The sequence below is a fragment of the Terrapene carolina genome, unplaced genomic scaffold (genome assembly GCF_002925995.2).
Source record: "Terrapene carolina triunguis isolate 2854851 unplaced genomic scaffold, T_m_triunguis-2.0 Scaffold58, whole genome shotgun sequence".
Lineage (NCBI taxonomy): Eukaryota > Metazoa > Chordata > Testudines > Emydidae > Terrapene > Terrapene triunguis.
Genome location: NW_020664409.1, coordinates 11,394,930 through 11,408,437, shown reverse-complemented (window position 1 = coordinate 11,408,437; position 13,508 = coordinate 11,394,930). Strand labels below are relative to the sequence as shown.

The 13,508-nt window shown below is 43.7% G+C and overlaps 1 protein-coding gene across 3 annotated transcripts in view; it reads left to right on the top strand.

Moving 5' to 3' along the window:
* Positions 1–13,508, top strand: part of GPLD1 (glycosylphosphatidylinositol specific phospholipase D1) — a 39,588-nt gene that overhangs the window by 6,479 nt on the left and 19,601 nt on the right. For 2 of the 3 annotated variants that reach the window (XM_026660526.1, XM_026660524.1), the window contains exons 3-8: positions 4,475–4,553; positions 7,708–7,805; positions 10,623–10,733; positions 11,043–11,091; positions 11,860–11,914; positions 12,951–13,058. In XM_026660526.1, the coding sequence (XP_026516311.1) occupies positions 4,475–4,553; positions 7,708–7,805; positions 10,623–10,733; positions 11,043–11,091; positions 11,860–11,914; positions 12,951–13,058 (500 nt within the window). The remainder of the gene's footprint in view (positions 1–4,474; positions 4,554–7,707; positions 7,806–10,622; positions 10,734–11,042; positions 11,092–11,859; positions 11,915–12,950; positions 13,059–13,508) is intronic. The other variant, XM_026660527.1, reaches the window with a different exon arrangement.

Sequence of the window (13,508 nt, the reverse complement as noted above, 5' to 3'; positions counted from 1 at the left end):
AACGTGGGGGATGAAACTTGCACGGGGGCTTGTGTGAGGTTGGTAGGAAAGGACTTTTCAAATTTTGGGGAATGAGAGCCTTCTAGTGCTAGAGCAGTCTGCAGGGGTTGACTGAAAGTTTTAACGGCCCTTGCCGCCCCTCCTTCTTTGAACTTTGGGTGAGGGGGGTGTGGGACTTGGTGGCGGGGGAGGGCGGTTAGAGATAGACTGCAGCGGGGCTCTCTCCTCCTGCCTCCGATCCTGCAGAACATCCACAAGGCGCCGGAGCGTGTCCGTTTGCTCCCTCATTAGTCCAAGCAGCTTTTCAGTAGCCTGCTGGTCCTCCTGACGCCACCTCTCCTCCCGTTCCATGACTGCTCGGTGCATTTGTGACAAGTTCTCCCTCCACTGTGTCTGCTGGGCTGCCTGGGCTCGGGAGCAGCCCATTAGTTCTGAGAACATGTCTTCACGCGTCTTCTTCTTCCTCCGCCTAATCTGCGCTAGCCTCTGGGAGTGCGCTGACAGGCTGGGTTGGGAGACAGTCGCAGATGTGTCTGTGTGAATTGTAAAAAGGGAGTGAATTCCTGAGACAGATAAATGAAGTTGTGTACAAAGAACCTAGTCTTTCTCTGTGAACAAGACCATGCACTGCACCTCTCACATGCGCACTCAGGACAAGGTCGAATTTTCGGCCCTCGCCTTCAGTGCCTGTGGACTTGCAGTGGTCTTGCAGTGATCTGAGAAGCGTGGCTGGACACCTGAACTTCTGTAGCGGGCAATCATGGTAAGCCGTAGACTTGTGGCTGCTTAAAACTGTAATAGTAGCACTGGCCTCCTTTCACATTGAAAGCAATGCCAGTCTCTGCTGCCAGCAATCAGGACAGCATCAACTCTGCCCCTGTCCCACCCCCTCGCGGCTGTCCCAGGGAAAGATCCCTGTATGCTGCCCCTCTCCCTCCACCGCGTGGCTGTAAAGCAGGCCCAATACTAACATTCCCCTCCCTAATTCAAAGCAGGGCGTCATGAGCGACATCACCCTTCTGAGGATCTCGGACAGCCAGAAGGAACGCATGCTTAGGGAAAGCATGCAGAAACCTGGGCCGTATGCCGCCATGCTATGTCGTGCGATGATCCCGGAGTACTATATTGTGTCGTGGCGGGGAAACGTCTCCTACCACGGAGGGCCCAATAAGATCGCCCTACCCAGGAACCTGATGAACAGGCTGGAAATCTACCTCCATGAGACCTACGAGGAGTTCTCCTATGAGGATTTCGCCTCAATCCCCGGCCATATTGACCGGATTTTCGCGTAGGTGCACTGGCACTATTGAGTGCAGCGTCTTGGGCCGCAGAATCATGAAGTACCGGACATTGTAAAAAAAATTTTAAATACTTGGGACTAAATTGTGAAGAGCCTAAGGCAGACAAATCATGAGAAACCCTTTGTTACCATTGTAAATATTCCAGTTTTGTTGCAGATAATTTTTTACATGTTTAAAGCACTTTAGTCAAAACACATTGTTAATATTATAAATATTCCCGTTCTGTTAAAAATAAATGTTTACATGTTTACAGCACTTACTGCTTGATCCTTCCCCTGATTCTGTGTCCGGGGTAAGGGATGGGGACGGTTGGTAGGGGATCTTGGTAAGGGTGATGAAGAGCTCCTGGCTGTCGGGGAAATCAGCGGTGCCAGCGCTGTCGACTGCCTCATCCTCCTCATCTCCTTCTTCATCTTCCCCATCCGCTAACATGTCCGACGAGGAACCGGCCGCAGACAATATCCCATCCTCAGAGTCCACGGTCAGTGGTGGGGGTAGTGGTGGCGGCCGCACCTAGGATGGAATGCAGTGCCTCGTAGAAACGGGATGTGTGGGGCTGGGATCCGGAGCGTCCATTTGCCTCTTTGGTTTTTTGGTAGCCTTGTCTCAGCTCCTTGATTTTCACGTGGCACTGCGTTGCATCCCGGCTGTAGCCTCTCTCTGCCATGGCTTTAGAGATCTTCTCGTAGATCTTAGCATTCCTTCTTTTGGAGCGCAGCTCTGAAAGCACGGACTCATCGCCCCACACAGCGATGAGATCCAAGACTTCCCGATCAGTCCATGCTGGGGCCCTCTTTCTATTCTGGGATTGCACGGTCACCTCTGCTGGAGAGCTCTGCATCGTTGCCACTGCTGCTGAGCTCGCCACGATGTCCAAACAGGAAATGAGATTCAAACTGCCCAGACAGGAAAAGGAATTCAAATTTTCCCGGGGCTTTTCCTGTGTGGCTGGTCAGAGCATCCGAGCTCGGACTGCTGTCCAGAGCGTCAACAGAGTGGTGCACTGTGGGATAGCTCCCGGAGCTATTAGCGTCGATTTCCATCCACACCTAGCCTAATTCGATATGGCCATTTCGAATTTAGCGCTACTCCTCTCGTTGGGGAGGAGTACAGAAGTCGAATTTAAGAGAGCTCTATGTCAAACTAAATAGCTTCGTGGTGTGGACGGGTGCAGGGTTAATTCGATGTAACGGCGCTAAATTCGACATAAAAGCCTAGTGTAGACCAGGCCTAAGAGTTATACTTACCAATGGAATACCAATTTTCAAAGAATTAGAATACAATAAAATGAATAAAGTAGAAAATAGTAAACAGATACTCACCAATCCAGTAGTAGTACTGCACTGCAGAGTGGTTGGTTTCTTGAAGCACTTAGGTGCATTCAAGTAAAGTTTTCTATACAGTAAGTTATCTTATGACACTACATATCACTATGGGCAGCACATAACGTACACCCAGATCACTAAAAATACACTTAGCATTAAAACTATGCTGAACATAATTTAATCTTTCTTTGATGATTCAGAAGGCACTTCATTCTCATCATTATCAACATCAGTTACCATTGTAGATGTAGAAGGTTGGGCTGAATCTGTAATGACCCTATGACACACTCTGGAAGCTGCTTTTTTGAATAAATCCCTGATATCAGCTTGCTTACTTGTCTTCGGCCTCTTTTGCATATGAGTAGAGTGCAGAATGTGCAATTGCATAACCTCCTGGGCAGTATACTAGTCCCGCTTACTAGATTGAAGATTTGTATTGGTAGATATCAGTAATGCTGGTTAATAGAGCTTTCTAGTTGATAAAAGTGCCGGATATCACAGCTTTTACTGTAGTGCATTTAAAGTGCTTTTGGTATCCTTCAATGCAATATAAATTTTATTATTTATATTTAGGGCTGTCAAGTGATTAAAAAAATTAATCGTGCGATTAATCGCACGGTTAAACAATAAGAGAATACCATTTATTTAAATATTTTTGGACGTTTTCTACATTTTCAAATATATTGATTTCAGTTACAACACAGAATACAAAATGTACAGTGCTCGCTTTATATTTATTTTTATTACAAATATTTGCACTGTAAAAAACCAGAACCACCAAAAAAGAAAATCAGCCTGGTGGTGGCATCTGACTCAGATGATGACAATGAACATGTGTCGGTCTGCACTACTTTGGATCGTTATCGAGCAGAACCCATCATCAGCATGTACGCACGTCCCCTGGAATGGTGATTGAAGCATGAAGGGACATATGAATTTTTAGCGCATCTGGCACAGAAATAGCTCATGACTCGGCTACAAAAGTGCCATGCAAACACCTGTTCTTGCTTTCAGGTGACATTGTAAACAAGAAGCGGGCAGCATTATCTCCTGCAAATTGTAAACAAACTTGTTTGTCTGAATGATCAGCTGAACAAGAGGTGGGACTGAGTGAACTTGCAGGCTCTAATGTTTTACATTATTTTTGTTTTTGAGTGCAGTTATGTAACAAAAAAATTCTATATTTGTAAGTTACACTTTCACGATAAAGAGATTGCACTACAGTACTTGTATGAGGTGAATTGAAAAATACTATTTATTTTATCATTTTTACAGTGCAAATATTTGTAATCAAAAATAATAATATAAAGTGAGCACTTTATATTCTGTGTTGTAATAGAAATCAATATATTTGAAAATGTAGAAAAACATCCAAAAATAGTTTAAAAATTTCCATTGGTATTCTATTGTTTAACAGTGCGATTAATCACGATTAATTTTTTAATCACAATTTAATTTTTTGGAGTTAATCGTGTGAGTTAACTGCGATTAATCAACAGCCATATTTATATTATTTGGTCTTTTCTCAGAGTACTGGTTTTACTTAAGTGTTGTCCACTATTTTATTTTTTGTTGTATAATGTGAAGATTTTTTTGTTTTGTTTTGTGTGTTTGTTTTTGAAATCACTACAATGTAAACCAGTTAGTTTAGACTCTTTTTTTTTCTGCCCCACCCCTAATCTTGTAATCTGAAGTAATGTATTTGACTATTAGTTTTACTTTGGCAATATCGTGCTGAAGTGTAAATGTTGTCTTTGACTCATTGCACCTTAAGTATTCACTATAACCTTTTTCTGTCGTCGTTAATTGTATTCTGATTTCTTGTTCCCTCATCCTTTCCTCTCCCAGTTGTTACTAAACCATCAGGATGCATTTCAGGCTGGGAGCCTTTATCCTGATGCCTTTTATCCTGTTATCTGCAGGAATGGTAAGAAGAGGGTTTATTATAGTGGAGCTGTAGTTAAGGTTAAGAACAATTTCGGTTTAAAGCTAGACTTCTAAATGCTCTAAAATCTGTGTGGTTACTCGGATTGCTTTGAAATTTTGTGGCTTCCTGGAGCTCTGGGTAGGGATAGTAATCCACATTTGGGGTTATTTGAACAAGGGGTTCCTGAGACACAATCCTCTGAAAGAATCAGCTCTTAAGATTCACAGATTCTACTAACTTTTTGGGCACGCCTGGCTTCTAAAGTTCTCCTGGCGTAATGGGACACGAAAGGGAGGGTGAGCTGGAAATGGTGGCAGAGGTGGGGGGAGAGACACTGTATTAGATGCATGCTGGGCCTGTCTAGTTTTGGCCCGTTGCCCTCTCCAATCAGTCAGGAATGCCTCAGCTTGATGCGACACCAGTGTTCTTTATTTACAGTTGTTTTCCCGCCACCACTTTCCAACTATGTACGAGTTTCGCACCCAACTTTGCCAAGTGCAGGCCTGGCCAGCAACAGACCAGAAGGCTCCCAGCTCCCTCTGTGCCTGTGTCCCTTTCTCTTCCCCCCACTCCTCTGGTTTACTCCCAGCCTTTATAGCCCTGGCTAACGAGGCTGGCAGATGCTGCCCGTTACCAGGCAGACGCAGGGCTATCCAGCCAGCCCCAATCCATTCCCCTAGATTGGGGCTGGAGTGGCAGGGGCTGATTAAGTGCTTCTCACTCAGCACCCTGTCACAGACACATACTAGTCTTCTCCTAAGGCCTGGTCTACACTACGACTTTAATTCGGATTTAGCTGCGTTAATCCGAATTAACCCTTCACCCGTCCACACTACAGAGCCAGTTAATTCGAATTAAAGGGCACTTAAAATCGATTTCTGTACTCCACCTCGACGAGCGGAGTAGCGCCTAAATCGATTTTGTTAATTCGAATTAGGGTTAGTGTGGCCGCACACCACCGAATTACTGTGTTTAAATTAATGGGGTAGTGTGGCCGCACACCACCGAATTAATGTGGTTAAAAACCGAATTAATGTGCTTAGTGTGGCCGCGCACAATCGAATTTATACAACCTGTTTCCCAAATTCGAATTATCTAAATTCGGATTAATCCCGTAGTGTAGACATACCCTAATAAGTTAGGTCTACACATTACTTCAGTATAACTTACGTTGCTCAGGGGAGGGTGAATAATCCACACCCCTGAGAGATGTAAGTTACACCAACCTAAGCACCAGAACGGACAGTGCTATGCCAGCTGGAGAGCTTCTTCCGCCAACATAGCTGCCACCTCTCACAGAGGTGGAGTTAAGCTGACAGAAGAGCTCTGTCCCGTTGACTTCCAGTGTCTTCACCAGAAGCCCTACAGTGGCACAGCTGCAGTGTAGACATAGCTTATCTCATGACTGTTTGGGGGCCTATCTGAAATAAATTTGAATCCTAATGCTTTTTTTTTGGAGAATGAAAGTCCATATAAAAAAATTACGACTACAACTGGCATTATTGGTACCAATAGCTAAGTCTTCCCATGTTTCCAATTCATCTCCCCTTAAAAGTGAAAGGAAAATAGTAGGCAGTGAAATCATCCAGGAGACCCTGTCAATTTTGTTAGCATTTATACATAAAATCATGTTCTTTTCATTCATCATCTTTCCGGATTCTAGAAAATCTATTTGCTCTCTTCCTCCCCCAATAAAAGAGCTGCACTTGGATAGAATTCAAAGTTACACTACTAGGCACTGTAAAATTAACTCCCAGAGCATTACATAGGCACACAGAATTTGCTCTCCTGGCTCAGTATCAGATGAGACCAGACAGGGGTGAAAGTAGAAATAGGGACTTACCAGTACGGGGCTGGGTTGGGGCCGGCTCTGGGCCCCAGAAGGGGCGGGGCCTCGGGTGGAAGGGGCTGGGATGGGGGGGTCAGAGCCAGCCCCGGCCAGCCCTGTACCAGTAAGTGCCCTCCCCCTGCTGCTACCCCACCAGCGTAGCAGCTACAGCTGGGGGCTCTGGCAGCAGTTTAAAGAGCCCAGGACTCGGCCGCCGCTACCGCCCCGGGCCCTTTAAACTGCTGCTGGAGCCCTCAGCTGCCGCTGCTACCCCAGGGCTCTGGCAGCAGGGCTCCAAGGGCTATTTAAAGGGTCCGGGGCTCCCCTGCCTCTATCGCCCCAGGCCCTTTAAATAGCCCCCGGAGCCTTGGGGTAGCGGCGGCGGGGCTCCGGCAGCTATTTAAAGGGCCCAGGGCAGTAGAGGCAGCGGGAGCCCCGGCCCTTTATATAACCCCTGGAGCCCCGCTGCCGCTACCCCAGGGCTCCAGCAGCGGGGCTCTGGCAGCAATTTAAAGGGCCTGGGGCTCCAGCCGCTGCTGGGAGCCCCAGGCCCTTTAAATTGCCGCCTGGGGAAGCTGGGCCACCCCGGTATGGCGCACTGGCTCTTGCCGGTACGCTGTACCGGGGCGTACTGGCTTACTTTTACCTCTGAGACCAGATCCGAATTGTCCAAGTCCAAGCGAGGCCAGAGATGGTGACCAGATGTCCCGATTTTATAGGGACAGTCCCGATATTTGGGGCTTCTTCTTATATAGGCTCCTATTACCCCCCACTCTCTGTCCCTATTTTTCACACTTGCTATCTGGTCACCCTATTGATACTTCAGACGAAGACCTAATCTCCCCACACAAACCGATAATATACCTAATCAATTTTGCAATCTTGTACACAGAGATGATGGCTGTTTCCTTCCAGACCCTTGTGGCAGTCAGCTCATGCCCTGAAGCATGGGATTTTGATTTGCCTGGATTCCCCACTAGCTTGTCTTACCATAAAATCCAGTGCATTCATTTGGCCACCAGCCTCCCTCTTCACTCTGCTAGACTTCTCCCCTTAAGGTGCGATATACTTTTCTGTATCTCACTTACTCATAAACTATGAGGGCAGAGGGGGGTTGGAATAAGCGTTTCACATGTTTCCATCAAAAATACGGCAGGTAAATGTAGTATCTGTTTTGACAATATAAAATATGCACAAGTGCTTTTCAGTGACTCTTGGTACAATAAAATGTTTCAAAAGTAACATTCTTTGAATGTGCAATTGAGCAGAAATCTAACGTGTGGAGCAATTCAAATCAAGGAATAATTTTGGTTTTTGATGTTGCAGGAATATTCCATTATGTTTCTGAAGACACTCACTGGGCACCATTTCTCAACACTAGTATCCATTACATCAGGAAGAAGTATCCTCAGCCTTGGGAGGAGGTAGGAAAACCCCTTGAATTTACATGGACTTCTTAAAGCCTCCACCAACCATCTTTTTCACCTAAACAGTATTGCCAACTTCAAAAGATCAAAAATCATGAGTTGGACCCCCAAAAATCACAAGATTAAAAAATAAATTATGTTTTTAAGGTCGGTCTCTTGATATTTGAACTCCCCTGCCCATCCCTAGGGTATGTGCATGTTGCCCACTCTTCGACATGTACTAGATAAGGTGATTTTGGCCCCGCTACAAATACTCTCACCCCCACATCTGCTCGTCTCCTGCCCAGCAATTAATCCTGTTCCCCAACCCCCCAACAGTTCTGTCATCACCACCTCTTCAGTTCAGCGCCCCATCCCCATCGACCCCCATCGCCCTCAGTTCACCCTTCCAGCACTCACTCCCATCTGCTCAGAACCCACCATCAATACAGCCCCATCAGCCTCCACCTTCCTCACCTCACCCCTCCAGCTGCCTCCAGGCAATAGTTCAGCTCTCCCAGCCTCACCTCTGCTCCTTTTAGGATTCTTTGCCCTCCCCAGGCCTGGCGAGGCTGCAATGGGGTCCCCTCTCCCACTTCCCAGGCTGTCAGTTGGAGCCTGGTCGCCCGGGGCTGACAGCGATTTCAAAGTAAAATTAAGTCTCACTCATGATCTCGGGATAGAACTCTCAGATGTCAGTGTGACTGGGTTCCCAGTGGGGGCCAGCTGAGGTCACTCAGTTAGGATGAACTGCAAAGAATGGGGCAGATAATCTCCAAAACTCATGGATATTTTTAATACCTAGATTTACCACCCCAGCATAAAACAGCTTCTTTATTACCTCACTGCCCAGATACCAACAACACAGTTCCCTTAAAGTAACCCAGCCTCAGGCCTCCATCCAGGTACCCATGTCAAATATGATGAAGATTTCTGAAAATCTTATTTCATCATATAAAAGAAAAGGTTCTACCAATCCCAAAGGATCAGAAACATTACCTCCCAGGTTAATGAATATTCCAGATCTTACCCAAATACACACTACAGTCAATTCTTATTAACTAAACTAAAATTTATTTAAAAAGTAAAGGGAGAGACTATGGATAAAAGATCAATATACATACAGACATGAGTTCAATTCTTGAGGTTCAGATACATAGCAGAGATGGTGAGCTTTGTAGTTGCAGAGTTCCTTTAAAATTTAGTTCATAGGTTATAGTCCAATGTCCAATATCATATCCAGGGTGTACCAGCTTAACTGGGATCTCATCCTGCGACTCAAACTTCCCCGGATGAAGCTTAAGCAGATCTGAGATAAAAAGGATCAGGACCCAAGGAACTTTTATACAATTTCAGGTCTTCTTTGACAAGTCGGAGTCCTTTGGGGAACAATAGGTAATCAGGGCATCTTTGAAGTGGGTCCATCATCGGTACTTAGCTATACGAATTAACATAAGACAATCACCTGTTCCTCCACCATTCACTGGTGAGTTGCTATACATTTCAAAGAGAGATGAATACAGAGATATCCCATGCTTGCAATTCATTTAAATGCTAGGATGTTCTTTTGATCTTTGAATGATCAGAATACAGCATAGACAGGGGCTGTTGATTACATTGTTGACAACTGCCCATACATATGTAAATACACAAAAACACAAACGTTAGCTCCTCACATGTCTTTAAGGGTTGAATCTGAGTCATTTATTTTGCAGGATGTTTAACCCTTTCTGGCCATGCATCACAGTCAGGGTTGTTGTTTTTTTCCAGCCGTGGCTGGATCATATCCTTGGGGCTCATATCCTAGTCCCTGCCCCCTGGAGAGTTTGCCAGTTTTGTAGAATTTTGCGTGTCTTTGCTCAGGAGAATCCAGTAATTGCAATAGCAATTCAAGGCATTTTATAGGTTATCTCTGAAGTGCATTCCTAAACCTGGGAGGTTTGGGAAGAGCTTGCGCAGAGGCTGCCAGCATTTCCCCTGGCTCTGAACAGTATTGTTCATGTGGACTGTTTAACTTTCATGAGCTGTAAAGTTGTTGAGGGGGAAAATGTATCAGTTCCATATTTTAAAAAATCTCTAAAAGTGATCATGGTTTAGGGAAGACCACTTATTCTTGAAGAAACTCAACCAACACTGCTGAGGAATGTGTTCACAAATAACTTCTCTACTTTTTGCCTATGAAAGCTTGAAATAAACTTCTAATTAGACATAAGGTGGGACTTCATATCATATTGTATTAGAAGTGGATATATCTATTCCTAAGTGACAAAGGAATCCCTCTGAAATTATGCAGTGCTTTATTCTTCTACCTTTATGTTTAGTAGTGCTCGCACAGGTACTCCATTGTCTTGTCTATGAGACTACTAGAATAAGTATGGCTAAGTGGGCTCAGACTTGAAGGATGCCGTCGTGCCAAATATTCTGTCCCTGATCCAGCATAGCACTGATATGCTTAACTCAAAGGAGATGAGTAGGCCGACTGACATCAATAAAGTCAAGCATGTAACTCCGTAGTCTTGGACCTAATACAGTACTTAATGATAGGCATGTAACTAAATGCTTTGCAGGATCAGGAACAAAGACCCCAGATCCTTGAAGGTATTTAGGCTCCTAACTTCCAATGAAATCAATGGGAGTTAGGCACCTAAATACCTTTGAGGATCTGGGCCAAAGTTCTCAGCACCTTGTAATATAGAGCCCTTAGTGAGAAAGGGTTGCTGAATTGTATCCTTATTTAATGCACTGAGCAGATGAAATGCTAATAACTTTTTTTAAAGATAGTGGGGCTGTAGTAAAGTGATTGGGCATTACTACATGCATATTATTGTTGTTTAGGCTACAGAGAAACTGGTGGCTTTCCTGTTTGGAATTGCCTCACATATGGTGGCAGATGTGAGCTGGCATAGCTTGGGCATTCACCAAGGATTTCTAAGGACCATGGGAGAAGTAAGTGTACATCATTTTGTTGGTTAATCATACCTGTAGATATTGGTATTGATAATTTGTATTTACAAATAGGCTTTTAACCCAGGGGAAAAATCTAGGTCTCTGACCTTGGCAAGACTTACACGCACATGCTTAACTTCACACACTGATGTGACAAACATTTTGCAGAACAAAGTTGGCCAAATTTTGGGCCTATCAACTTTAGTGTCACTTTACTTGTCCTTTTCTGTTTGTACCGAAGGATGATCAAAATTGGCTTATTGTAATTGGTTTTATACATGAAATATTCTTTTTTTTATTTCCCCCCAGATTGATTTTCATGGCTCATACTCAGATGCTCATGGTACTGGTGATTTTGGTAATTTTTATTTTTACTGATATGAACTAATGAGATCCCAGTCCCTCTGTGAATACCAGTGTAGTGCATAGTCAAATTATGGGGATGATTCTGCCCCCGTGTATGCTGATCTGATGGTGTACAGGAGTCAGAAATGAGCCACAAGGACCCTGTCCTGTCTCCCTTCCACCACCCCGCAAGCCCTGGTGTAGGACCCATATGGATGGTGGCTGGGAATGGGAAGGGTGATTGCTAAGCTGTTCAGCACTATGTAGAGTCTGGGCTGTAATGCAGGTGTTGTAAATTAAAGTAGTGCCACTTCTCCCTCCCCACCCCTCCCTATGTCATTTTGGCTCTCCTTGGCAACAGAGTCTGGATGGCCAGATTCTGCATAAAATCACTTTTGCCCTCCGACCCTGGTGGTGCAGCTGCTGTGCATCTCTCAGAAGATACGCTGCAGAACCTGGCCATTCCTACTTAAAGCCAAAATGTAAGCAGGAGGACTTCAAAGTTAAACTGAGTCACTGCTCTGACTTTAAATATGATAATGCTTTTATCATGTTCTGGAAATGCAGAATGCTTATCCGCTCTCTCTCTTTCAAGTGTAACATCAACATATTCCAAGTCAGAAATATTTACATACCTGAAATGGAACTCTACGGTATTAACACACACAGGAGCCATATGGAGTACTGCCAAGGCCTAGTGATAGATACCTTTTTAAAAAAGAAATTGATGTTTTGTGCTAATATAGTAAAGCTGATTTTTAACCCCTCTCTCTAAATGTAGGAGGTGACGTATTGAGCCAGTTTGAGCTTGATTTTAGTTACCTGAAAGCAGACTGGTAAGAGCATTGTGCTTAAGCTGTCAATGTTTTGAAGAAATACTCTCATTAATTTTTGCTGCACACATAACACATACTGTAGATGATAATTTCAGGATGTTCTAATACAATAATATTTATTTGTATTATTGTAGCACCAAGTGGCCCCAACTGAGATCAGAAAGTCATTGTGCTAGGCACAGTACACACGCAGAGTAAGAGATAGTCCCTGCCCTGAAGAGCAGACAAAGGGGAGGGAGAAAGGAAGTAGTAGTATCCCCATTTTACACATGAGAAAACTGACACACACACATGAAGATATTCACACTGGTCACACAGGAAACCAACAACTACAAAAATAGTTTGCTGGAAAGTCCTAGCCTTTCTTTATATAACTCAATGGCAATATCTTTATATGGGATACCTCTGTTTAGTTTAGCTATTTTTTGGTGTTTTTATGCAAAATCTTACTAGTTTTTGTAGAAATAAAAATTTGTGGTTGTCAGTATTTAAATATTTTTCATTGCATAATGAATCATAAAGTGGTCCTATTGGTTATTTTATGTCCCATAAATTGAACATCACTAAGAGAAGAATTGAAATTCATATCAAATGGACACTTGCTTCAATTAAACATTGTAAATCAAGAGTAATACATCATCATCAGGTACATTTAAAAACCAGTTTTAGACATTTTCTTGTAACTTACAACTTTCAGGTACAATATATTTATTTAACAATTACATTGAAACATTGGTTATGTCGTGTTTTGTGTGACTAGGGTGAAGTTCATCCCAGTGCAGAAGATCCTTGTCCCTGTTTAAGCCCTGTCATAGGTCTGTGCTGAAGGTGGGGTAGGAACGATTATGCTAGCTCTGAATAGACTGATCCCAGAAGAGCGAGGGGTAGGCTGGGGACAGGCCAGAGGAGAGGACACAATCCAAGACTAGGCATATCTACTAGACAAGAATCCCATGGAGGGAGTTATATAAAATGTATTGTGTTTTATTGGATTAAATGGGAAATATTAGTTCTAACACTTCAGTATTGTTTTTAGGTATGTACCAGTCAAAGACCTGCTAGCTATCTATAAGGAATATTATGGCCAAGAAGTAATAACCGAAGACACAATTATTGACTGCACTTACCTGCTGTTTCTCGAATTGTAAGTCACTGAGTTGTGAACTTCTTATTTCACAAAACATATGGGGAAAAATTATAATAACTTTCATAGTAAATCACTGAACCTGCATCTCTACGTTAGAGATGAGCCAAACTCAAACTTCTTTCCCACAAACTCTTGAGCTTTGGGGAAATTTGGAATGAAGGTTTGGATCTGTATCCAAGTTTCACATTTGTTACATTTTCTAAATAGATGAATACAATAGTTGGGCTGTATGTCTTAACAACATAAATAGGCCTGTGTTGTGAGGTAACAGCAATGTTTTGAAGCATGGCCATGTTGTGACACTTCAGCAGTAAAACTCTGATCTTCTTCAATGAAGAGCGCAATATAGATGCGTAGCTATAGCTAGCTCACTTGCCCACAGACATTTACACCAATGCAGACACTTCCAGAATACTACAGGTCTGAAGGATAGGTAGGGAAGTTGTC